Source organism: Salvia miltiorrhiza, unplaced genomic scaffold (assembly GCF_028751815.1).
Source record: "Salvia miltiorrhiza cultivar Shanhuang (shh) unplaced genomic scaffold, IMPLAD_Smil_shh fragScaff_scaffold_79, whole genome shotgun sequence".
Lineage (NCBI taxonomy): Eukaryota > Viridiplantae > Streptophyta > Magnoliopsida > Lamiales > Lamiaceae > Salvia > Salvia miltiorrhiza.
Genome location: NW_026651486.1, coordinates 261,480 through 288,285, shown reverse-complemented (window position 1 = coordinate 288,285; position 26,806 = coordinate 261,480). Strand labels below are relative to the sequence as shown.

At 36.5% G+C, this 26,806-nt stretch overlaps 3 protein-coding genes across 3 annotated transcripts; 1 reads left to right on the top strand and 2 right to left on the bottom strand.

Annotated features, from left to right (window-relative positions):
- Positions 1-4,415: 4,415 nt before the first annotated feature.
- Positions 4,416-6,576, top strand: LOC131003172 (uncharacterized). Its single transcript, XM_057929655.1, has 3 exons — positions 4,416-4,662; positions 4,780-5,316; positions 5,936-6,576. Exons 1-3 carry the CDS (start codon positions 4,416-4,418, stop codon positions 6,574-6,576), a joined length of 1,425 nt encoding a protein of 474 aa, XP_057785638.1.
- Positions 6,577-9,056: 2,480 nt separating this feature from the next.
- LOC131003145 (uncharacterized) lies at positions 9,057-11,798 on the bottom strand. Its single transcript, XM_057929625.1, has 3 exons — positions 10,969-11,798; positions 9,675-10,025; positions 9,057-9,609 (listed from the first exon to the last, which is right to left on the bottom strand). Exons 1-3 carry the CDS (start codon positions 11,363-11,365, stop codon positions 9,245-9,247), a joined length of 1,113 nt encoding a protein of 370 aa, XP_057785608.1. The 5' UTR covers positions 11,366-11,798; the 3' UTR covers positions 9,057-9,244.
- Positions 11,799-21,072: 9,274 nt separating this feature from the next.
- LOC131003144 (importin subunit alpha-1a-like) lies at positions 21,073-25,395 on the bottom strand. The gene is made up of 12 exons (XM_057929624.1): positions 25,257-25,395; positions 24,962-25,176; positions 24,122-24,218; positions 23,914-24,005; positions 23,684-23,815; positions 23,332-23,517; positions 23,072-23,235; positions 22,908-22,986; positions 22,599-22,727; positions 22,194-22,321; positions 21,738-22,106; positions 21,073-21,594 (listed from the first exon to the last, which is right to left on the bottom strand). Exons 2-11 carry the CDS (start codon positions 25,169-25,171, stop codon positions 21,740-21,742), a joined length of 1,584 nt encoding a protein of 527 aa, XP_057785607.1. The 5' UTR covers positions 25,172-25,176; positions 25,257-25,395; the 3' UTR covers positions 21,073-21,594; positions 21,738-21,739.
- Between the last annotated feature and the right edge of the window lie 1,411 nt (positions 25,396-26,806).

The following is a 26,806-nucleotide window of genomic DNA, read 5'->3' as shown; positions in this document are numbered from 1 at the left end:
CGGAGAACGGACTGCGATTGTTGATGGGGTGAAACCTTGACGTCTTGGCCCTCTTACCCCCCTTGTATCTCCCATGCTCTCTTCTTTCCTTCGGCGCGTCATGGGCGTGACGCTTGTGAGCCTTGTGCCCTAGCCTGCCAGAGGAATACTCCAGCTCCCGTCCCTCTGACTTCTCTGTATAATGTGATTTCTCTGAACGATGGGATCTCTCTGCCCGATACGATTTCTCTGCCCCATGGGATTTCTCTGATCTCTGCGCTCTGTCGTCCCTCTGGGACTTCTCCCTTAGTGAGTTCTCTAGATCCTCGAGCTGGTGTTTCAGTTGCGACACTTGGTTTTTCAGTCGTGCATTCTCCCTCGGCCTTTCCTCCTCGAACACGAGCGAGACGGATTGACTATCAGACTCATCAGTCCCCTCCCGTCTAACAACACTATTAAGCTTGACTCGACTCCCCTCTGGCCTTTTCTCCATTTCCTTATCAGCAGGAACCCTTTGTATCTCCTTAGGCAGCAGGGCCTGTGCATCGGTGAGTTGGTTGTTCATCTCCTGAGCAATAGGAGGCGGGGCTTCAGTACCCTGCGGAATAAGCGCTCCTATCAGCGGAGCCGTGGTGGGGACAGTAGACAACAGCGGGGTCCCCAGTGCTTGGCGCACGGCAGCATAATTGAGCAGAGCCAGCATTTGCTCTGTCAGCCCGAAGTTCAGCGGTCCACCACCAGACGTGGGGACCAAGCTTGGCACATCGGAACCCGGTGTCACCAGAGCAAATCTCTGGACGTTAGCATTCTGCCCTGTCGGCGGAGTAGCTGAGATAGCGTGAAAACCTGGCGGCGTAGTGAAGGCGGTGCTGCCCTGCATGCCGTTGAACAGTGAAGTCAGCACCTCAGTAGTGTGAGCAGCGGAGTTAAGCCCAACGTTGTCGAACTCCTTTTCCAGAGTGCGGTGAACGTCCGAAGAACCCATAGTACCTACACATAAACGATGTGAGAAAAATCCAGATAAAAAATGAATTGATCCACCTCTTATGACCGAGATTCCCGATATAAGAAATCCAGAGCACCGGCGCGAAGGCCGTTATAAATTCCCCCTCAAAATATCTCTATACACTGGGAAATAAACCCAGGGCATAGATCGAATTAACCGAGTACGAATGACAGAGATTTCCCCTTTGAACTCGTATTAGGATCCAGCAGAAGAAACAAATTATTAGGAGAGCTAGTTAAGAGACCCAAGGACAGATATAAACAGAGCAATAACCAAGAGATTTGTTAGCAAAACACGTTAGGTATGGTAGAAAACGAAGATTATACGGGAAAATATGAAGATCACGACCCATAAATATCACGATTATGCATAAAATAACCGTAGATCAACGACAAAATACACAAATTATGCTAAGAAACACTGCAATAGCACACAATTATCGAAATAAAACGTAAGATAATCAAAAATAATCACAGATCTCCCAATTCGCGACTTCCACCACTTTTCCCCCATGCACAAAAAATACAATTAATCGCAGATCTCCGGGATTTGCAAGTAGATCGGCATAAAAACATAAGTATCGAGCTAGAATGGCTTGGGCACTCCGAACAACGGCGCAATCGGGACCTGGGCATGCAAATCCGGCGGCGATTCCAGATCTGCATGCGTAGGGGATCGAATTCTCACGTCTTAGCCCATTGTTCCCACAGACGGCGCCAGATGGTGATTCATGAAAGGATGGGTATCTATTTAATCGGCGAATTATTAAGGAATCGTGAATTGTACCTAGTTTTGATCGGAGAAGACGAAAGAGAGTAATCGGAATTTTTGAGCACGAGAGTAAAATTGCTGCTTGATAGTAAAAGATAACGTATATGTACAATGTGTTCATGCGCGAGTATTTATAAAGGAATACAAGCCAAGGGTAAGAAAGTAATTTTGCTCCCCGAACACGCTCCTCGCATGGACGGGGGCAAAATAGTAAATTCCTATCTAAGAACATGCACTCCGCGTGATCAGGGGCAAAAAGGTAAATTCACTGGTGAGGTGGACGATTCCTCCGCCGCGAGCCTTCTCCCTGGAAAGGACCTTTTCTCTGGCGAATATGATTTCTCTGGCGAATATGATTCCTCTGGCGAGTGTGATTCCTCTGGCGAGTATGATTCCTCTGGCGAGTATAATTCCTCTGGCGAAAGCCATCTCGCTGCTCCCCGTGACTTCCCTGGTAAAGTCATTCCTCTGTTCCGCATATATTACTCCTCATCAAGTATCGCCAAATCGTTAAATTGTATTCCCTCCATCCATGAAAGAACTTCCTAGGAGGGAGTGACACGGGTTTTAAAAAAAAAAATTGTTGAGTGTATTGAGAGTGGGGAAAAAGTTGTTAGAGTGTATTGGAAGTGGTGAAAATGTGTTATATTTAATATTGAGAGTTGTGAAAAAGTGAAAAGTAAGTAATTATAAATGGTGGGGTATAGTCCAAAAATAGGTAGGAAGTTTTTTTATGGACGTCCCAAAAAGGAAAGATATGAAGTTCTTTCGTGGACGGAGGGAGTAATTACAGTTGGAAATAATTCGTCATTGATGATGTTTGGCGCACGAGTGATCAATTTCTGGAAGATGATAGAAAGCAATCCTCCATGGAAGCTGCTCTTCTTGTTCTTCATATTCAAGCCGCTTCTCTGCTTCGGATCCTGATTTTCTCTTCATGTTTTTTCACGAATCCATAGATATATAGATGTGAATGAATCTAGTTATTAAATACCAACCATGGCAGATGATGCCTTGTCACCTAATATTTCCGATAGCGCCATAGATTTCGATCTCATACACGAACTCTTCTTCCATGGATTCTGATTAGAGGCCAATAGCTATAAATTCACAATTTAAGGTTCTTGAATTCACAACTAGATCTATAACTTCACAACTAAAACTAGAATTCACAATTGAATCATTAATGGTGAATTCATTTTTAAAAGCTCGAATTCACAACTAGTTGTTTTGGTTGTGAATTCGAGTTTTAAAATTAGAATTCACAACCAGTTTGATGAATTCACGACTGAATTGTTAGTGTTAGTTATGAATTCGAGTTTTAAATCTCAAATTCACAACCAACTGTATTGCTAGTTGTGAATTCACAACTAACACTATTTTTAGTTGTGAATTCAAATTTTAAAACTTGAATTTACAACGCCAATACTAACTATTCAGTTGTGAATTCGAGTTTCAAAGCTTGAATTCACAACCAAAATTAATGACAGCTTTGAATTCGACTAGTTGTGAATTTGCGGGTAATTTTTAAATTTTTATATGCAAGGGTAAAATGGTAAGTGTGGCTAATTTTTAATTTTTTTTTTTTATCTTAGTGAGTATTTTTTAAATTTACTATTCCAAAGTGGCTATTTTCAAAATCGACTCAAAAATATTTTATATTTTTAAAATTTTACATATAAAATTATGTGGAGGGTGCACGTAAGAAATCTAAAATTAAGATGCCTAAAATTATAAATTTTTATATTTCGATATATAGAACTTTGACCCACCTGTTAAATCTTTTAAAAATTTACCCATCATTAATTTCATAATTTTTGCGTTATTATAAAATATTTAAATGGAAATATGTGAATGAAAAATTAGTGAAGGTCCCTCCAAAAATATCCATGGTAGTTATTATTATTATTATTATTATTATTATTATTATTATTATTATTATTATTATTATTATTATTATTATTATTATTATTATTATTATTATTATTATTATTTGACATAATTAATAATGATATTACGATTAATTTGATTAATGTGTTAATTTGAATTTAGCATAAATTGTGATTTTAACTTTTTTATAATTACAAAATTGTCATTCACATCAATTTGAAATCAATTCCAAATTGAAAGTTACCTTTTTAAATATAGGTTTACTTGACTGTAAAATACTGAACTTTTATCAAACTCTAGTTTTATATCTATACAAAACTTTAAAAGGTAAAGTGACAATTGTTGAACTTTTATCTTATTCCGATTTTGCATACAAACTTTAAAAAGTAGCGTAATAATCACTAAACTTTCATTACATTTTGATTTTGCATACAAACTTTAATATGTAGCATGATAATTACCGAACTATTGATTTAATTTAATTTTGCTACCAATCGAAATTTCGGTCAAATTTAATGTTGACGTGACTAGCTGAATAATTAACTTGACATAATCGGCGAGGGAATAAAACGAAGTATGTGATGGCACATCACAAGCACTATTCGAAATTTTCTAAAATCAGATTATTCGACTAGCCATGTCAGTACTCAGTATTAATTTGGTTGGAATCTTGATTGATAGCGAAATTATCTGGATTTGCGGAGGCGATTTTAATGAAGTCTTATTTGGCTTCGAAAAGACGGGAGGGCAATGCAGAGATTTCAAGCGGATGGATGATTTTCGGGTTGCAATTGATGATTGTAGACTTGCTGACTTGGGGTTTGAGGGGCACAACTTCACCTGGACGAACAAACAATCAGGCCATGCTACTATCCAGGAGAGACTAGATAGGGTCCTCGGAACTGACCAATGGATGACACTCTTCCCCAACTATAAAGTGCAACACCTTATACGAAAATCCTCCGACCATTGCCTGATCCTTCTTGAACTCTTCTCTGCGGATTGTACCAATCAAAGTAAACGGAAAGTGTTTCGTTTTGAGGCGATGTGGCTCAAAAACCAATCCTGCAAGGATCTCTGTGAGAATGTTTGAAACTCTGGAACTGCTAGTGATTCCTTGGGTAACATTCAAGGACGGATTAAAGAATGTGGGAAGGCACTCGAAATTTGGGGAGATACTCATTTTGGAAATATCAAGCTTCAAATCAGGAAGCTTAGGGAAAAATTGGATTTTGCACAAAAGCGACCTCCCTCGGAATGCAATATGGCTGAACAAAAAGCTATTGAAATGGAGCTGGATGGGCTGTTGGACAAGGAAGAGACTATGTGGAAACAACGATCACGATGCCTCTGGTTAAACGAAGGTGACAAAAATACAGCCTTCTTCCACAAGGTGGCGTCGGGACGCCAAAGGAGGAACCGTATCAGAAGAGTGCTGAATAAGGATGGTCGTTACGTCTCAGGTTTTAAAGAGGTGGAGGAAGCTTTCCGGCTTTATTTCCAAGACATCTTCACATCACAACCAGCCTCAAACAGGGAAGAGGTGTTTGCTGCGGTTGAGCCCACTGTCACGGAAGAAATGAACAACCATCTCACGAGGCCTTTCACAACGGAGGAGATTACAGAGGCGCTCTTCCAGATGCACCCGCTCAAATCCCCGGGCCCTGACGGTATGCCTGCACTCTTTTACCAACAGTTTTGGAGTTTCATAAAACCTTCTCTTGTCCCTTGTTTACTTGATATCCTTAATCTTGGGGGTGACCCATCTCCTTTTAATGACACATATATTTGCCTTATCCCTAAAAAGAAGAAACCCACTTGCCCCTCTGATTATCGCCCAATCATCCTGTGTAACGTTGTTTTTAAAATCATCACAAAAGCCATTTCCAATAGGTTGAAACCTTTTTTGTCTGACCTCATTCATTCTGCGCAATCTGCTTTTATTCCAGGGAGACAAATTACAGATAACGCACTCTTAGCCTTTGAACTCTTTCATATGATGCGACATAATCAAGCTAAAACAAAAGGCTACTTTGCTATCAAGTTAGACATGGCCAAAGCTTACGATAGAGTTGAATGGAGTTTCTTGGAGGCCATGTTAATCCAGTTGGGATTTAATGTGTCTTTTGTGAATTTGGTGATGCGTTGTGTTTGCTCGGTTAACTTTGAGGTGCTTATTAACGGGACACCGGGTTCTGTTTTTTCTCCTAGTAGAGGGCTCCGCCAAGGAGACCCTTTATCTCCTTATCTGTTTCTCTGTGCAGAAAGTTTATCGTGCATGTTGAGAAGGGCGGAAACTCAACATTTACTTCATGGGGCCAGATTATGCAGCACTGCTCCCTCCGTCTCGCACTTATTCTTTGCCGATGACTATCATTTTTGGAAGAGCACATTTTCAAGAAGTTGATCTGATAAAACACATTCTTACCATCTATGAGGCTGCATCAGGTCAAAAAGTTAACCTCGAGAAATCGGGCATCACCTTCAGCAAGAAAATACCTAGGGAGGTCACTTTTGAGCTCTCGGCGAGGCTTGGGGTGCGACACGCTGACTCCCATGGAACCTACCTGGGCATCCCGAGTACTATTGGAAGATCGAAGAGGGAGATTTTCCAAATGCTGGAAGATAGAGTTAGGAAAAAATCAAAAGACTGGAAACGCAGATTCCTTTCGGCTGCCGGAAAAAGCATTCTCATTAAAACGATATTGCAAGCAATCCCGGTGTACCTAATGAGCTATTTTCTAATCCCGGAGCATGTTTGTAAACGCCTCAACTCACTAAGTGCTCAATTTTTCTGGGGGCAAAGGCACGAAGAACGACGTATTCACTGGCGAAATTGGAAATCTCTTTGTCGCGCTAAGTGGGATGGAGGCTTAGGTTTCAGGGACATTTCGTGCTTCAACCGGGCTCTTCTTGCCAAACAGGCATAGCGATTAATCAGCAAGCCGGACTCCCCCCTTGCACAATCTCTGAAAGCGCGGTACTATCCACGTATGGATATTACCCAAGTCACTAAAGCCTATAATCCGTCATACACATGGAGAAGCTTGGTGACTGGTCTTGATATCCTTCGTGATGAGCTGGCCTGGAGAGTGGGTAACGGGCTGTCTATTCGTGTGGGTCTGGACAGATGGATTCCAAGTTCAGGGGGTTTCAAACCTGGACGTGCTCTTGATGATGATACGGCCAACACAAAAGTAGCAGATTTTATCCTTTTTGATAGAGGAACTTGGGACATGGACAAACTTGGGCAAGTTTTTTCAAACTTTGAAGTTGAGAATATTGCTTCTATCCCAATTCGCCTGTCACCAACTCCAGATTCAAGATTTTGGCCCCACACCAAATCTGGTACTTACACAATCAAATCGGGATATGCAACTGCCCTGTCAAAGGCTCGCGGAGAGGCCACTTCCTCGGGCCCTCTTCACCCTATTTGGAAGTGGCTTTGGAAGCTTAATATCACCCCAAAAGTTAGACTCTTTATGTGGAAATGCTTGGAGGATGCTCTTCCTTTGAGATGTGCGCTGCGTCGCCGAGGATTGGATTTAGATCCCACTTGTGCTAGGTGCGGGGAAAGCAACGAGACTATTGAACATGTTTTTCGGGACTGTGCTTGGACGACCTTCTTCTGGAGATCTTCTTCTCTTCGACTTTCCATCGAGCAAGCTGACCGTGAACTCTGCTTCCCAACTTGGATTTCCCAGGTTCAACGCGTGGACAATGCTGACTTCCACCGCATCTTTTGCACATTCCTTTGGGTTCTCTGGTATGCTCGCAATTTGCTCATCTTCCAACATAAGAAACTCTCACATTTGGATTGCTTTAACCTGGGTATGAAACACCTTCCTTTGAGCTTGCCGCATCGGAGTCTGCCTAAGATGCAAGACCAGTCTTTGGATGTGGCACCGGGCTTTTGGAGAGTTTGGTGCGATGCGGCCTTCAAGCCAGACATTGGAGTTGGGCTCGGAGTGTTTATCACAGACGACAATGGAATCCTCATGGGGTGTTGTTACAAATTCCTCCACTCATCCGTCGATGCTGAAATTGGGGAATGTCTTGCTATTAGGGAAGGTGTCCTTATGGCAAAGCGACTTCGTGGAAGAGCCATTATCATCAAGACCGACTGCTAATCTGCCTTCTGTCGGCTTTCTTGCAGCGAGAGCGACCTTTCGATTACGGGTGGAGTTGTCCATGATATTAAGGCCCTCACTAAAGATTTTGATCAGGTGAAATTCAGTTGGACTAGAAGATGTGATAACTCTGTAGCTGACCAACTCGCAAAATTTGCTTTACACCACTGTTCTTCTTGTGATTTGGTCTCTACCCTCCCTTCCTTTGTACGCTTTTCTCCTTCGGGAGCTGTTTCTATCTAATGAATCTTCGTTTGGCCCTAAAAAAAAAAAAATTATTAGATAATTACCAAGCTACCTTTTAAAATCTTTACGCAACTTTTTCAAGTTTGTATGCAAAATCAGAATTTAATGAAAGGTCAATAATTGCCATGCTATCTTTCAAATTTTGTAAGCAAAATCGGATTTGATAAAAGTGTAGTATTTTACAGCAAGTAACAATTTAATACTATATTACTAGCATTTTCACCGCGTGCAATGCACGAGAAATGTTTTTATATTTCTATATTCGTATAAAATTAAAACTAACTCAAGTATCATATTTATAAATATAATTAAAAAACTAATTTATTTGAATATATGTAAGGTGAATATTGAAAAAAAAAATTAAAAATAAAGAAGAATTCGCAATAATAAAAAATTGATATTAGAAAAGGCAAAAAAAAAAAAAGTTAACAAAATGAAAATCAAAATTAGAAGAATAATAAAAAGAATTAAAAAAAATAGATTTATTCAAAAAAGTTGAGAGAGGAGAGATATATATTTTTTAAAAAATTTTAATCTTTAGATAAATATGACTTTTACATTTTAAATCAAATATTTACATAAGATATATCAAATGAAAGATCTTATCGTCATCTTAAATTTGATATGCATATTATATATTTTATAATTAGTCGAATTTCACAAATTTAGAAAGAAATAAAATAAGAAGATAAATAAAAAAAATAAAAAATATAGTTTATAAATAAACCCTTCAATTTTATTATAACTACAAAATTGTCACTCAATTTGAATTTGATTTCAAATTAAAATTATATTTTTAATATATTATAAATGTATAGTGATTATCCAATATTTCTGTTATACGTTATCGACTATGAAATTCCATTTAGAATTTAGCATTTTTTTTTCTTTTTCATACTCACCAAAGAAATGTCAAGCAATAGAATGGTTAATGCTTAAGGCAAAAGATCTTGAATGCGAGTCCATTGTGGTGCAGCCTTTAAATTTCATTATTTAATATTGTTATTTTATATGTATAAAAAAAAAAAAAACACTTATCAAAGAAATGATGCAATCTTGAATGCTAAGATGTTGAAGTTACACAAATACATTAGGGCATATTGTCTCACAATTAAACAAACAAACAATCTACCTAAATGACCTAGCCATTGATTCTAACATACATTACAACTAATGTTAAATGTTAGATAGGTAAGAGGCATGCAGCAATCAAACTCAACCTTCACATCCTAAGCCTTCCATCAGATTGGCCAAATCTTCCAAATAATTGTGCAAGAAATGAAAAGAGTGAAGCAAGACAGCACATAGTCGATGAGAAGATGAAGGTGAACCATTCTTTGAAGCTCCATTTAGGAGGATGAGCTCTATCCGATTGAAGCAAAGCCTTGTATACAGCCTCAGTGAGAGAGTACGCAGAAATGGGGTCGGAATCTTGTGCAAGCACCCATTGCTCGGCCAGACATGGTATGTCGTACACACCATTCGTCTCTGGGATGCCTAAGTAGTCGCATATTTGCAGCCTCCCCTTTATCCTATCTTCGCAGCTTAGAGTGTCTCCATGAGTTAGGATCAACATCGGATTCTCATCTGTAAAATCAGAGAATTAAAGCGGACTCGGATCATTAAAGAATGATCAGATTTGTAGGACTTACTTGAATTCTTGATAGCTGGGAAATGAAAGAGGGCCCTCAAGGCCACAACTGGCTCCAGATCACCAGATTTGAATGCCCTATGAATCTCTGACAAATCAGCTACAACCATAACAAAATTGACCTTTCTGTTGATGTATCTTGAATTAGTGAACTCCATTGATTCATTGGGTTGAGTTAAAGAGGGCTGGTGATGTCTAACGCCGTCAGTCATCCACATTGACACCTCCTCGAGTCCTTCCTCCATGCGACTTGGCTCTAAACCCCTCGAGTCGAACACACAGAACCCACTCCTACCTGACCTCAACACGTTGTGTTCTTCCAGGTACATAGTGCTCAAATTGGAAGACTCACCTTCTCACATACAAGAAACAAAACCACTTCATGTACATCATATTAAACTCAACTAATCTATAATCTTTTTTGGATAGTGTGCATCAACAAAGGGGCCCTATTCACTAAATATATGCAGGAGCTCAATGTAGCATAGTTAGAACCACAACACAACATGCAAAAGTTCAATAACCTTTGTGTGTGTGAAAATCTTGAAATATACTCCTTTAATCCAAATCTGTAATAAATAGTATCATCAAAGAAATTAAAACCTTTTTCACTATAGTCGCGTTTACTTTGATGGATGAACTTATCATAAGAAAATGATGGATAACAAAAATTGATGCCTTTAAATGCCTTGAAGTGAAAATTAAGGAAGGAAAAATGGTGAACTTCTCATTTGTATAAAATATGAAAAAGAAAGGAGGCATTTAAAGGCATCAATTTTTGTTATCCATCATTTTCTCATGATAAATTTATCCATCAAAGTAAACGCACCCTAATGATGATTACGAGCCCTTCTATCATACTAGCAAAAGATAAAACATGATGAACACACAAAAACTCTAAAATAATGTGTGAAAATCTCGAAATGTATCAAACAATTTCTCCAAACAGACGGATAGTTGGACACTGCACTAATCAGTGTGTGAAAAAAAAAAAAGGATCTTCAATAATGAGCCCTTTTTGTCACACTAGAGAAAGATAAATACATGATTACACAAAAGGTCTAAATAGTGTGTGTAAAAATCTTGAAATCTATCAAACATGTTTCATCGACTATTTTGTTTTGTTTTATTTTAATAATAACTATAAAATCATAAAATTGCCAGCATTTCGGAGCAGAAACCCACATTACTAAACTAAACCAAACGAAAACCGACTTGAGCAAACACAGCCTCTGCTTTAATTAGTGTGTGAAAAAAAAAAGAATGTTGGAAATGGTGGGATGATAGGTATATACCTGATGTCTGAGCAAAAGGGATGAGGCCAAACCTGCCAAGAACAGCATACATCAAATTGATGAAGGAGCTTTTGCCAGAGGCAGTCAAACCAGTGAGCAAGATTGTGATTAGAGGTGGGATTTCCATATCCTCTCTCTCAATCCCACCAATTGGGAGGCAGAAATCTCCAGCTCTGTATCTCAGAATCTTGTGCCTCAAATCATTCAGCCCACAACTACCCATCAAACCCAATCTCTCCATTTCTCTAAGAAGCTTCATTCTATTTCTTGGACTCGAAATATCCGTTTTGAAATGCCCATCTTCGTCGAATTCTTGCGGCGTTCTCCACCAGTAGAATGACTCTTTTGGGCACCCGTTTTGCTCCTCGTCGCTCGAGAAGCTGAAGCAGTTCTTCATCCTCTCTGTCTCCACCACTCAACTGTAACAGGAAAATGTCCTTGAGAAATTCATTTTTTGGGATACTCGAAAATTAAGGTTTTCAATTTTTCTTGTTTTTTTGCTCCTTTTGTAATTATCGAGCCGTCCGATTTCAATTGTGGTGTTGCTCGAAGTCGCTGCTTTAACTGCAACTGTAAGGACGGGGATGCGCAAGGTAGACTGGCCTCGTACCATCTTTATCACCAACCATCCAACCACGCAACCATTCAATCATTTTTAATGTTTAATTAATTTCTCTATCTTCCACATCACTGCCCTCAAGGTGTTAATTTTGCCTCAAACTCATGAGTTGGTCCGAATTCATCGATAATTTAAGGGAAGGGTTAATTTGGTATAAATTCACCCACTTTCGCCGATTTTGAATTTAGACATGATCTTCAAAATCTACCAGATAATACTCAAACCTTTGCACTCATTTTAATTTTTGGCCCGAATCTCATCCAACTTAAAATTTCGTGTGACGTGGCAACCGAAAATTTTGCGTGGCAATTTTTTTTCCGGTGATACTACACTGTTTTGGACGGTCTAAAACGACGTTTTTTTGTCCAATTTGAAATTATAAACTAAGTTCCTCTCAGATACATAAGCTGAGCTCGTCTATCGATTTGTTGGGTAGAGGGGGCAAATCCCCCAAATTTTTTGGGAGAATTCTGAATCTAATTTGGGGATCGGTCAAAAACCCTTGTTCGTCTTCTAAAAGCTCTACCAAATCGTCTCTCTCTCTCTCTGAATTTAAAAAACACAGATAATCCACTGATTTCATCATAGCCTACTGGATTCTAAGGAAAAATGAGGGAAACTCGGCTTAATTCAACTTAGCCGCATGCGTCGCCGGCCACCGATCGTCGGGAAAAGCTTCGGGTTTCAAAAAACGGGCCCTGATTTCCCAGGCTCCTTTCGCAGCGGCTTCCGTCGGGTTTGTCTGAAACTATGGACGAGATCGGAGGGGTTCATCTGACTATCACCTTGTAATCCATCATCTGAGTTGATGGAGGATTTGCCCCATCGCCCAAACGAGGAACCGTGCGAGCTTTCACCGGATTCTAGCAGCGAACAGTCTGAAGATCAGAAATCCAGCGAGAAGAAAGGGCAGGAAAAAACAAAGTTCAGAGCAATTCGTCTCTCGATCTACGTTGGGGTTTTCTACAAATCTCTTAGACGAATCTGAAAAGGGTGTGTGTATGACGAAGGATTTTCGATCGGATCTCACCCGTCAGGAAAAAGACCTTCCTCAACGATTTCTTCAAATTTTTAGTTTTTTCGATGCCCTAGTTTGGAAATGAAAGAAGACGCTACAGACGACAACGTTTTCAGTGGTTATTATCCGAAACGAGGGCGTTTTTTATTTAAAAAAGCCACATCATTATTCTTACTATACAGGTCAAACAAGAAATGCACACGTCGGATAAGTTGTGCCACGTATTTGGCCGGAAAATTTCGTCCGGCCAAAAATTAAAATAGGCGCAAAGGTTGAGTATTGTCAAGCAAATTGTGAAGTTCATATCTAAATTCAAATTAACCCTTTAAGAGAATTAGGATTAAAACTTTTAATTCGATAAAGTTTCAATTCGTATAATTTGTAATCGAATAACTCGACAACTCGATAGGCTTGATCCCAAAACAATGAGTTCTAATTTTCATTCAAAAATAAAGGGTAAATATCATGAAAACCCCTGAACTATACACTTTATCAAAAATACCGTGAAACTTTTGAAATGTTCTCTAAACTCTCAAACTATCAGGTTTTTATCAAATATATCCTGCATCTATTTTTCGATTACCAGAAACGTGATGTGGCTCGCCATGTGCCACAATGTAATCTATATTATATTTTTATTAAATGACACGGAAAAAACGACTTTGTTTCGTACCATATTCTATCGTGTTTATCCCTAATTATAGGTGATTAGCGTGAATTTCAAACACGATAGGAGTGGATTTTTTTAAAATGATATGATACGAAACGACGTCGTTTCTGCCATTGCATTTTAAAAAAATAGAATATAAATTATATTGTGGCATCCGGCGAGCCACATCACATTTTTGGTGACCGAAAAATAGATGATGGATATATTTGATAAAAACCTGATAGTTTGAGGGTTTAGAGAACATTTTGAAAGTTTCAGGATATTTTTGATAAAGCGAGTATACTTCAGGGGTTTTTATGATATTTACCCAAAAATAAATGTGTTCACTTAATTATATTAAAAAAAAATTATTATTTGGATTTTCAAATTTATTACTCTGTTTTTGAAAATTAGTATAATAATATCTTTTTTTGCACACGCTTCAATTTCTATTCTAATTGACATGCTGACGAGTAATCTGCAGAGTAAATAACTTATCATTTGTTGGGGAGGAGTTTTCAAAACAACAGTCAACATACATCAGTAAATTGATTTGCATCTTTCAGACTGACTAATTATCAGTTCACCTGTCTTAGAACCACTACAACAAAAACGAGTTTTTCAGACACTGAAAAAGATTTTAAAATATGTCAACCTGTGTATCCTGATAAACACTCATTTTGTAGTGTTTTTATTTATATTCTAGTGCTTGAAGTATTAGGATCATGCCTGATTGTGATATCATTTGTTATGAGTTTTATATTCTTTTGTGATATTACGTTTATGTATAGTTTTGGTTGTTTTGATACAGGTTTGAGTGTTTTAGAAACATATGATCGATAATGAAGGTCCGGAGTTTGATTTTGAAGTGTTTCAGACATGAGAATCGAGAAAACGAGCTTGAAGAACTCGAAAAATAAAAAAAAATGGGACGAACTCGGCGAATAGGGAAGAGGTCGCCGAAGTCATGTGTGTGATAAAGGAGGAGTTCAGCGACCAGTCGACGTTCATCAGCGGAAAGCGCTCAACGATCGCGCAGAGGGATTTTTGTATTGTTGGCAGCGACCTTGCGGCTTTCGCTGCCAGGGTCGCCTCGTCTCCGCGTTTTTTTTATATTATTTTAGAGTTTTTCTTTGTAGTTTTGGATTTTTAGATTGGGTTTTACCCTGAACTTATAAATAGGTCTCTTTGTTGACCTATTAGGGTTTTGCATTCATATTTTCATATTTATAGATTTATAACTTTATTGTTTTTTAGCTTTTAAAGCTTGGATCAGATTTATGTGATTCGAGTTTGTTACGTTGAATTCATTCTGGGTTTTATTTGATTTATTCTTTTCAATTGCTTTCTTTTTAATTATGTTTCTGTTTTCTTTTATGATGTCTGGCTAGTTTCGTTATCTAATTCTAGGGTTTATACGTAGTTGATTGAATATGTGTGCTTGATTTATTGATATCAATTTGCCCTCCATTTCCTAATTCATGATTCTTGGTACTTGATTTCTTGTGAATTATCTGACCAATAATTTTCATGTCTAGTTGTTCAGTTTGAGACTTGAATGTGATAATTGTTCAACCGATTTAGGAATGCATGATATGGTTTCATCTTGAGACTTGAATGTGATAGGTTGGCTATAGGAAGCTAGTTTTTGTGTGCTTTTTGGAGTATTTATTCCTATGATACTTGAATGTGATAGAAAATTTATTAATCCACTTTCATAGTTGTTCGTCAGAGAAGATTATGAATAGAACTGTGATCTTTCATCAGGGCTGAATTAAAATTGGTAATTGAATCAATATGTTGAATGCATAAGTTTAAATAACAATAATATATTCCATTGACCAATATCTTTATTATTTGATTCATTCTTTTGAGTTTATTTGTTCTGTTTTAAGTCTTATTTTTATTCTCTACCATACTTTTGGGTTTGCCTAGATATTACAGTAGTATTTATTAAAACTATTTGGATTTTTTTCGATTATCAGTCCCTGAAGATACGATACTTTACTTACTTTTTGTGCTACAGTTATACTGTATTAGTTGCAATTTTTGTTATTATAAAATTAGTGATCATATCCCTCATACACCAGTATATACTCACCCCAGAACCAACACTCTCTAAGAGTTGTATATGTAGTTAGTCCCTTTTGTCCCAGCTAAATTGATCAACATATTTTCAGCACGAGATTTAAGAATTAATGCTTGAAGTGTGTTTGGTAATAAAGTGAATAAGTGATTAGATGTTTCATTGCTTATATTTATTCTATATAAGAAAATTGATCAACTTAATTGGGACGACCTAAAAAGAAATATTGATCCCGTTGGTTGGGACGCATGAAATATTATGTAAGTAGATGTTGAAATATCACTTATTATGTGTGTATTTATTTGTTAAATATATAAATTATTAAGAGAAATAAATTAGTTAATTTTTTTATAAATTTTTCGAACTCCACGGGCTTGTTCTCAAAACCCAAAAATTTAAGATTAAGATTAAAAATTTATAGCTCGAAAAAACTTCAACTCTAATAGTTCGCAACTCAATAGTTTTGATCCTGATCCGATGGATGGATCCGATTATCATCCCTACACTGCGCCAACTCATCCGTGTTCCACTAATCAATTTATTATTTTAACAATACTATTTATTATAAAATTTAAAAAATACTACTCACTCCGTCCGTAAAAAATTGTTCTAGTAATGGATGACACGAGTTTTAATAAAAATAGTTATTGTATTGTAAGTGGATAAAGAGTCTCACTTTAAAAATAGTGTTTATAACGATAATTAATTGTATTGTGAGTGGATAATAGGGCTCATCATGTGATAAATAGTTTCCAAAAATAGAAATGAATTAACTCTTGTGGACATTTCAAAATGACAAAAAATGACTATTTTTATGGATAAATGGAGTATAATTTATTGCCAAAAACTGGAGCTTAACAAATTATATACATTTTGGAGTAATATACCCTGATAAATTATTACTTACTAAAAATTATAATTAAATACTTAAACACAATTATATACTCCTTCCGTCCCATTACAAATGTCCCATTATTTTTAGACACGAAAATTAAAAAATATGTAATCAATAGATAAAGGAGTTGATGGAAATTATTTAAATATTAGGTATAAAGACATCTTATTATGGAAAGTGAGACATTTGTAATAGGACGGAGGGAGCATACACTAATTAAATATAATTAATCCTACTTAATAATTCAAAATTTTAAACCAAAATAAACTGAATAAAATAGGATAAGGGGAATTCGTATTTTTGCTACTCTCGAGTCTCTACTACCCACTTTCTCGTAGTTTGGATAAGGGAAAACGAAGTTGTTTGGAATATTATATCATTCAACCATTTGTGGATATATATTGAGAAAATTATATGTTACAGGTTTAATCGCAAGTAAGGATCACAATTACTTTTCCAAAAAATAAAGGGTATCACAATTTAATTCGAAACTCTTGAGTGATTTGAATACACCGATAATTTAATAGGATTACAGTTGAAAATTTTTAATCTAAAAAAAATTACAATTTGAATAACTTATAATTGAATAAGAGCATCCGCAATGGGCTTACTTGATAGCCTACTTGATAGTGGAGGATCACATTGAGTAAGTAGTGCTGCATTGGGGTTACTTGATAGCCTACTTAATTTTTTTTAGTTTTTAAAGAGGAGAGAGAGATTTTTAAAGAGAAGAAGAGAATTAAAAAAAAAAAATTAGATCACTTGTGTATACTCGAAGGATCGAGTAGGCCTCGAGTAAGGCCACCCCGCAACGCTCTACTCGAGTAGGCGCTCAAGTAGATGCGTTGCAGATGCTCTAATTCACAATTTGATAGATAGCTCGACAACAATCCAAGCTAGACAGAACTGACCAGAAAATGAATAAGTTGATCTTATTAATTGAAGCTTTTCTTATTATTGGATTTTTAAACTTATTACTTTACTTTAAATAATTAATAAAAATAATTTGTTTTTTTTTTCAAAATGTTTGTGGAATAGATTTTGATTCAGTATTTGAAATTACACGCATCATGTCAATTCTCTGTGTTTTATTCTAATGCTTAACATAAAACACTTAGAATCAAAACTAGAAGATGATAATCATATATATATATATATATATATATATATATATAGAGATATCCTTATCTATTTAAGAATCACATATTAATTATTATGTAAGTTCGTATTGAAATGATATTCATTTAATGTGGTATTCGTTCGTTACAAATATAATATTATTGAGATAAATATATTAATTAATTATTTTAAAGAAATTTCTGAGTCCGACTAGATAGACGGGTTAACCCGAAACTCAAAAGCTTAGGATTAAGGTCAAGAATTTCTAACTCAAAAGCTTAGGATTAAGGTCCAATATAAACCCACTTAATGTAAAAATTAAAAAGCTTGCACTTAATTTACAAAGTTACTGCACTTAACGTATAAAGTATCTGCATTTTCGTGGTAATAAATTGCACTGTAATTGTGCTCCCTTTGAAATTCGAACCCAAGATCATTAAGTGCAGATACTTTATAGATGAAGTGCAATTATTTTATAAGTTAAGTGCAAGCAGTTATTAGTTTGTACGCTAAGATGAGTTTTTATTTGATCCAATAGTAGAATTCTATGGCATCATTGCTTGCGTATTTACGCATTCTGAATGTTGTGTTTACTCTTATCTGATGTATTCTAATAAAAATTTATTGAGATCACCATATGGATCTTGGGCTTTTGGAAAATCTTCATTGTCAATCATTTCTGTGTTAGAGATGAAATTCTCTATTATTGACAAAAATGGAGTTGATGAAGAATTTTCTCCTTTAATCATTTCTGGATTTTCTATTCCGAAAACTTCCTTCCATAAAGAATTGATTTAATCTTTATCCATTGTTTGAAAAGATCTTTAAATAAGGAATTTTTTGACGGGGTCTGTTAATTCAGACTTCTTTCAATGACTTGAGATAGTTTAATAGAGAGAATGCCTCTTCTATCAAAGGTTCTTCCTTCTCCAAAGAAGTCGTCTTCTTTAGGCCACCATTTGATAAGAATTCTTCTAGCTAAGAATGTTGGAGAGAATTGTAGTTCATTTTTCTCTCTCTTTTTTGATTTTGAAGAACATAGTCTCATCTTAAAATTCATGGAACAGAATAGTAGTTTACAAACTGCAAGGTTGCTTCAAGACTTTCAAGGTTATCATTGACCTCTTCGAAAAATTTTGTTGCAAGAGGTTATCAAAACTTTCAAGGTTATCACCACTATATATATATATATATATATATATAGGAGTGGGTTACCGTGAGAATACATCTTAAAATAAGAAATAAGAGCAAATTTTCAATGTATGAATTTTATGTAGAACACGTATGAATTCGCTGTATAAAGGTATGAATTGTGAAAAATAAATTTTTGCTACATTTGAGATTCGAACTCAGGACCATAAATCCATCCAATAAGGTTATGAATTAACATCCAATAAGGTTATGAATTAACCGTAGATCTTGATGATCTAAGGACTGAAAATAATTCTTATTTTATATCTTAAGAAGTGTATTTATTTTAAGCCTCCCCTATATATATAAGATCATCAATTTATAAATTACATAAACATTAGAACTTATTTATTAAATTTATTCCTCTCTGTAAAGTTAAAAGTAGAAAAGAGAAATCAAACTTCAATGTAATTTTGATGACCATAGTTAAAAGTAGAAAATTAACAAGAAAGCGAAAAGGACAAAATACTACTCTACGCATCAATATGCTCACAAATGGTGTGCACTGTGCAGTGGCAGGTGTATTAATCCTCTATGAAATGAATTTTGATGGTGTTGGCCTAAATTTATTTTAAAGGGTTTATAAGCTTTCGAACTTTATAAAATATTTTAAAAATTTATAAAATATAATTTGTGAAGAATTTATAAATTGGCAAAGTATTTGAATAATTAAATTTATAAGTTAGAAAGAGAACTTTTAGTTATAGATAATTTTTTTTTTGTTAGAGACAAAAAATCAAAAATAGATTAAATTAGAATGATATATGATGAAAATAAAAAATTATAATTGAGTTATTTTTATAAAATGAGTGTTGCTTATAAGATAATGAGAAAATAAGTTGGAATAGATGAACTTATTTTTGTTAGGAAGTTTATAAACTCTTAGCGCTTATTTTTACATCTTATAGGCCCTTTAAAAATTATTTTGACAAACACTTTGAAATAGCTTATAATTTTCAATCAGATTATTTTGGCAAACACCCTCTTTGACTCGCGAGACAATCTCACACTAAATTTCTGCAGCATAAACAAATAAAATGAAACAAAACAAGCCATAAAATTAAAAATCCAAGAATTTCCTTGCATGGAGCGTAATCAAGTGGTTGTGATTATCTTTCTAATTAAGGTGAAAAAAAGACGAGTCCCAACTCCCAAGAATTACAATTCAGATTCTCTATTGTCTTAAACCTTTATGACTATCAAATTAGACAAGTTTGAGTGAGTTGAGCTAATAAACTAAAATGAAAAGCACATTTAGTGCTCGTTTGGTTCAAGTAGAGGAATGGAAAGGGAATGAAATCAAATAAAGGAGTGAAATGGTAACAATAACCAATACTTTTATTGAGTGTTTGGTTTAACAATGGAAAGGAATCATTAGTAAGAGATTCTCTTTCTTTTGTTTCCCCTCTATTTTAAGAGGTAACAAATTGGGTGATTAGATTACCCTCAAGTAAGGGTAATGATTATCTCATTACTCAAAACAAACAATAAGTAATGGATTCAATTACTTGATTTCCTTTCCAACCTCTAAAAACACTCAACCAAACGTGGGCTTAGGCCTAATCCATTAAAGTATTAATTTAACAAGTGATAATCGACAAGAGTAGTTGTGACCACCAACTCCATTTCTGATCATATTAGGCCGTAATGAAAGGTTTTTGACATGAAAATCGATCTCGATGGTTGGCTCTGCCCACACCCAAACAAAACCAAAAACTGGAAGCAATCAAGGACCACCTATCACGGGGATACATTGAATAATTTTATTTTGTTATTGGGGGAAAATTAAAACCCTTCCAATATTTCTGGGGACCTCTTACTCATCAAGATTCAACTTAAAAACAAGCAAAAATTTAAAAACCTTTGATGAATCATTTTCAAGTATGGTTTTTAGGACCTAGAGTTTAAATAGACATTGACTCAACAGAACCATCCCTTACAATATAATTTTGGATTCTTTCTCATTATGTATCACGTGAAGAAATTGTAGTACAAATAAAACCATAAATTTTCAATATTTGTAACATAGCCCAATTAAACCTTGTGAAACTTTGCAAACCTAATTTTTAGGAGGGTGATTGTATACTTAAGGTGTGTTCTCTTTGATTGATAAATTTATCATGAGAAAATAAGAGATAACAAAACATTTCCTCCTCAAAATGCCTTATTTCTTTTTGCTCATTTCTAATAAAATGAGAAATGATGAAATTACCTTTTTGTAGAAAAAGAAAGGAAGCATTCAAAGGGGAAATTTTTTGTTATCCCTCATTTTCCCATATTAATTTTATCAATCAAAGAGAACACCCTAGAGTTTATTCTGCTCAATTCAAGTATCTGCATCTTCTTTTTCACTTCAAATTTCTGGGAACTGTACGAGGTTGATACCGATTCCAACAAATTTTTCTTTTTTCAGATTTCTTTGGATGGATGTGACTATTTTTATTAGAATTTAAATTGGGAGCTATAGAGGTAAAATAGCACATAGTATATTTTTATTTTTATTATTTTCTTACATAAGGAGGTATAGTGAAAGAAAAATGCGACTAAATATAGAATTACACCTTGTTCAGAATATTTGTACATAGAAACTGCACACAAAAGTAATATGATCCATGCATGAATAAAGATAGGCCTCCCAATAACTCAAAATCACTTTAAATATAAGCAACATAATAGACAAATCATACGACGACTAGGACAACTAAAGCATAGATATGACTCCCCACATCGCCAATGTCAAATGGAAAAACCATTTCATGTAGGGTTCCCCTAGACAACTCAACCATACAGGGGATACGACCCGACCTGACCCGCCCGTCTCTGCCCGTGCTGAAACCCCCTCACTTGCCTTATTGAATAGCACGGCACAGAGCGACGTATACTAGGAGGGCACACCTCCATAACCATGACCGACTCTGGACCTGACTCACCAAACTCATTGAGGTGTGCTGCAAACTGACTGGACCTCAACTCAACCCAAGCTGCAACCCCCGACCCTGACCAACCTCATCGGTATCACCAACAACCAGAGAAACTGCTGTACACCAGACTGAAAAAACAGATATATATATATAGATGGGCAGTTAGCCTAATGATTCTTGGATCCTAAAAAATGCTGATTCATCATATGATTCTTGATTTTGACATGTTTCTACATAAAGGGATTAGATTGAGAAGAGTGGGAGAACAAACCTTCAGTTGAAACTGAATCCACCAGGTGGAACTTGCATGCCGTTTCCTCCGAAGTTGAATCCGGGCTGGTTTTCGTCAGCAGCAGCAGGTAACGTCTCGTCCTCCTCTAGCCAATAGGTCTCGAGTATCTTCACAGCCTTCTCGTAGATTTCGTTGTTGTCATGACTCTGCAAGTTCTCGATCTTTTCTAGCCCCTCCGCTTCATCTATTAATTGGGCGAAATAATTGACATCCCCATAATTACTCTTCTCAGCTTCCCCAACTTTCAGTATGTTTTCCAGCCCCTCCAAACATACAGTCACAATTCTTGGATCGGGGCAGATCAGGAGATCGCATAAAGGTTTTATACAATTCTGATTCACCAAGTACCTATATCAAGAAAGTTTGCAGTTTTAGTGAAGAGGGAAATGGAGATCCAACTGATCCAAAAAATAAGCTTGTAAACATCGAGAATACATGATTTGCTCATTGGTTCCTCCAGACGTGGCGTTTGATATAGCCCATGCAGCCTCTTTCTTTATATCGAATTCGGCAGTCTGAAGTAGATTGACTAAGGGACCTATCAAGCCAGCATCTATTACAGCCTGCCATTTAAAAAATAATCAATAATTAATAATGACTTCCACAGGAGACGGCATAAAATGGACAATCAATAATCCAACAAATCGCAGTAAACTCCTGCACACACACAATCACTGCCCTATAGAAGTATATCATTATAATAAACAATTCTAGCAAGTTAAAAAGCCTGTCATTTCAACAAAATAGGAGGCAACATGTCACTACTCTCGCAGAAGATTATGACAAGATAATACTTATCATACAATTGAGACTCAATCCACCCAATGGCAGAACTTGTACCTGAATTTGTTCTCGATTTCCAGCAGTGATGTTTGAAATAGTCCAACAGGCTTCTTTCTTGATGCTCTTTTTGTGATGGTGAGTCAGCAAGCTTAATAGGGGAGGAAGTGCACCATGCTCAATGATAGACTGAAAGAAAGAGAATGGAACCAAACGAGTAGATACGAATATTATCGTTAAGTGCCTAACTTGTTCATGTATTAATCACCAAACATCCAGGCTTCCGACAGGCAAAAGTGAAAACGTACTAAACGATAGTAAATCTTCAATTGGCATAACTGCAACTGAATGGAGGAGGAAATTTCATACCTGAGTTTGCAGATCATCACCAGTCACAATATTTCCAACTGTACGAAGTGCAGGAATAAGCACTGAAGGAGAGGGATGGCTACAAGAAGAAATAAGTAAAATCATACGAATATCTAAAGCAAAAGTACAGAGACGGATCAAACAATTATATAAATGCCACTCACAGGAGGAGATCAACAAGGCGCCGACAGACACCTGTCTCAATCACAGCTTGAATTTTGTCATTTGTACCATCCGATAGGTACGAAAGAGCCCAGCATGCATCAGTAAGTACCTCTTCATCGTCTGAATAAATAAGACGCTCAAGGGATGGAATTGCCGGTCTTACCTGGAGGAGCAGAGAAGAGAAATAACATCTTCCATCAGCCAAAGAAAAGATTAATATGTAATGTGCTCCACTTGAACAGTAAATAAAAGCCAATACCTGCTCAAAGGGAGGTTGTGGCTTGCCTCTGCAGAAGTTCGACAAAGTCCAGGTGGCATTTCTCAGCATTGACAGCTTAGTAGAACCATTCAACTGAGCCAACAAAGGGATCAGGGCCCCATTACTAAGGACAAGGTCACGACATTTAGGAGAATCACCGGCAACATTTCCCAATGCCCACACAGCCTACAGGCACCAAAAAGAAAAATCAACACTTTTGTTAACAAAATTATCCAAAAGAGCACGTAGATACAGAACCTGATATTTTAAAATAAGGATAGCAATGGGGTGGGTTTGCCGCCTTTTCAGCCCATCGCCATCCAAAATTCAAGTTAATATAAAAAGGATCTACCTGTTCGCGGACATCATCACTAGGTGAACCTAAAAGCTTCACAAAAATTGGCACAGCATCATGATCGATAACCACCCTGGTGTTTTCTGATGTACCAGAGGCAATATTAGTGAGTGCCCAAGCAGCCTCAAACTGTAAAGGATCATAAGATGGATAAAAAAAATTAAAAAAGGTTGGAGATATCCAGACATACAGCAACTCTTTCGAGCTAAATCTTATTGCATAGATACCTGAAGCTGGGGGAAGTCCTCTCTTGTGAGGAATTGAACAAATCGAGGAACAACACCGGATTGGATAACCTCTTCAATAGGAGGACTTCTTTCTAAAATATATTTCACAAACAATTAGTCATCAAAAAAGATGAGTCCACTATCAGCAAATATCACCTTAACAAACACAGAGAGAACTTAAATATATGAATGAGAAAGGAAGTCTTACCGATTGACAGCAATTTTCGGAATTGTGTAGTTGCTTCAAGCTGCAAGTTGTTATCATCTGACCAGATTCCAGCAACCATGGCAGGAAGGCTCTCCAACTGCATACAAATGGAAAGCTATAATTCACCCAAATGAAAACAAACACAAAAAATGATAGAAATAAACACAACCACTCTACAGATATTTACCAGTGAGGAGGTTACTTAGCCTACCAAAATATACAATCAAAAAGGAATGAGCACTTCCACAATAATATACCAATATTGAACTGACAAGCATAACGATCTTATGTCAAACCAGTAATTTTTATTGAGGAAAGAAAACGGTCTCCATTTTGGTTTTAAAGGAAACATTGTATTCACACAAAGGTCCAAAACCATAAAAATCAATTCTTTTATCCTACACATTATACTCTTATGCCTATGGATGAATAGATGCTGGAAAACGCAGAAAGGAGTCAGTTATAGTGAACACAAGACCACAACCGCCCACACACAGGCTTCACACAGAAGACATGTATTATAATGTACTAACAGAAATCGCTATTATGCGAGTCAAGACTCTATCAAACTTAAGAGACTAACCTCTGCCATAATCAATTTGCATGCTCCAAAACAATTAGCATCACTCAACCAATCCAACAACAATTATTCAATCAAAATACCAAATCAATCAATCAATTCCAATTTAGTTCAGCTAAAATTACATCATCAAACTATTTATTCCATCCAATAAAAGAATCTCAAGCGAAAATCAAAACCCTAATTCCAAATACTAAAACCCTAATTCCAAATACTTCCAAATACTTCCCGATTTCAACCCAGTTCCTAAAAAGGTCGACCTTTTTCTCGAGCGCAGAGGAGTGAAGCGAGGCTGCGAACTGCTGAGGCTGGAGTCCTTCCCTACGCTTCTTCAGCAAACTCTCCTCGCGCTTGTTCTTCCGGATCTCCACCATGTTGTCCTCCCTCCTTCTCCGCCCCTCATCAGCGTCTACCGCCACCTTGTACCGGCTCCGCCTCACCTCCGCCCTAGCGCCCGGCCTCAACGACATCGTATCTACAGAATAAGCCAACGAACACCTGATCAGTGATGAAAAAGTAAGAATACATACATACACCAATTCAATATGCCCTTACCTGTGCGAATACTGAATAGTAAGAGAGAGAAGGGTTTGCGTTTGAATTAAAGAATTTATTTTGTAACAATTTTCAATTTTTCAGCCGCGTGAGGAGAAAATGGCCGTACTGCCAACCGGTGTAGGGTACACAAACAATATTATTTTAATTATACTTTGTTTTACCTTAAATTATTTGATAATTACATTTACATAACCCCTATTTTCAGTACTACAATCCCTTCTGGCAATGGTATTACAACCTTTTTCTTTTTTGCTTTAAAAAAATTAGTACATCCTTCAATAGTTCGTGCAATCAGATTGTAAATTAAGGATATTTTTTAATAATATAATTAAAAAAAAAATTGATGAGTTATTTATATACAATATCTCTAATCAATGAAGATATATTCATTTTTATAGTTATAGGCGTATCAAATTAATGATAAAGATCTTGACAAAATATTTTTTATATAATGATTATTATTATCTATTTAAAATTTCCATCAAAATATCTAGATATTTTTTCTTTCAAATTTTCTATTAGTCTATAAAGAGTTTTTGAAACTTTTAATTATTTTTTATAGATTTGTATTTCACAAAATATTTACTCGAGGCATTAATTGGTGAATTTGGTATTTTTCTAACTCTATAAGAGCATCTATATCGATGTGAGGCAATGGGGGCTCGAGTAATACTCGATAAAACGAGTATGACTCAAAGGCGGTTATGAATGGCCCTAATTAAAAAATAAAAAAATAAAATCTGGTTTTTGAATTCCAGTTTGACCGATGGGACTTTTTCCTTCTTCGTTTTTTCCTTTTTCTTTTCCTTCTTTTTCACAATTCAACCGTTTTTGTCTTTTTCTTTTTTTATTTGATCGTTGGATTTTATATATATATATATATATATATATATAAATTTTCTTCTATAAATACTCTATTCTTTCACCACAATTCATACACACAATTCTCTTCAATATCTTTTTCTCACACCTTTTCAATTTTTCTCTTCATCATCTCTCTCAAACTCTTCTAAAATGGATCCAAATAATTCTGACTACTACTCCCCAAATTGGACCCCCGAACTTACCAGCAACTACCATCTCGATTTATCGGGATTCAACTTGAGGGAGGAGCCCCCAACCGGCGAGGAGGCATCGGCGGCCCATAGTGTCTCAACGACGCCGAAGTGTGGCGGGCGGCGAAAGTTGATAGCCTACAAGGAGAAAGCGCAGGCGCCGGCGACGAAGGAGGGTAAGGCCTTCCGTCATATCTACACCCAGGAGGAGACGGACCTCATCGCAAGAATTTGGATGGAGGAAACGAACGACGCCATCCGGGGTGTCGATCAAAAGGTTGAGGCCTATTGGCAACGTGTCCTCGACCAGGTGAATGTCGTCATCAGGACCAACCTCAACCTCTAGCAAATATAATTTCACTAGGCCCGTGTGAGCTCGGAGGTGAAGCTGTGGAAGTCGATTTGGGTGGAGACGAACGCCAAGTGGCCTTCCGGCCATTCTGACGACATGATTTGGGAGAAGGCTCAAATTCTCTACGCCGCTCGGAGCAA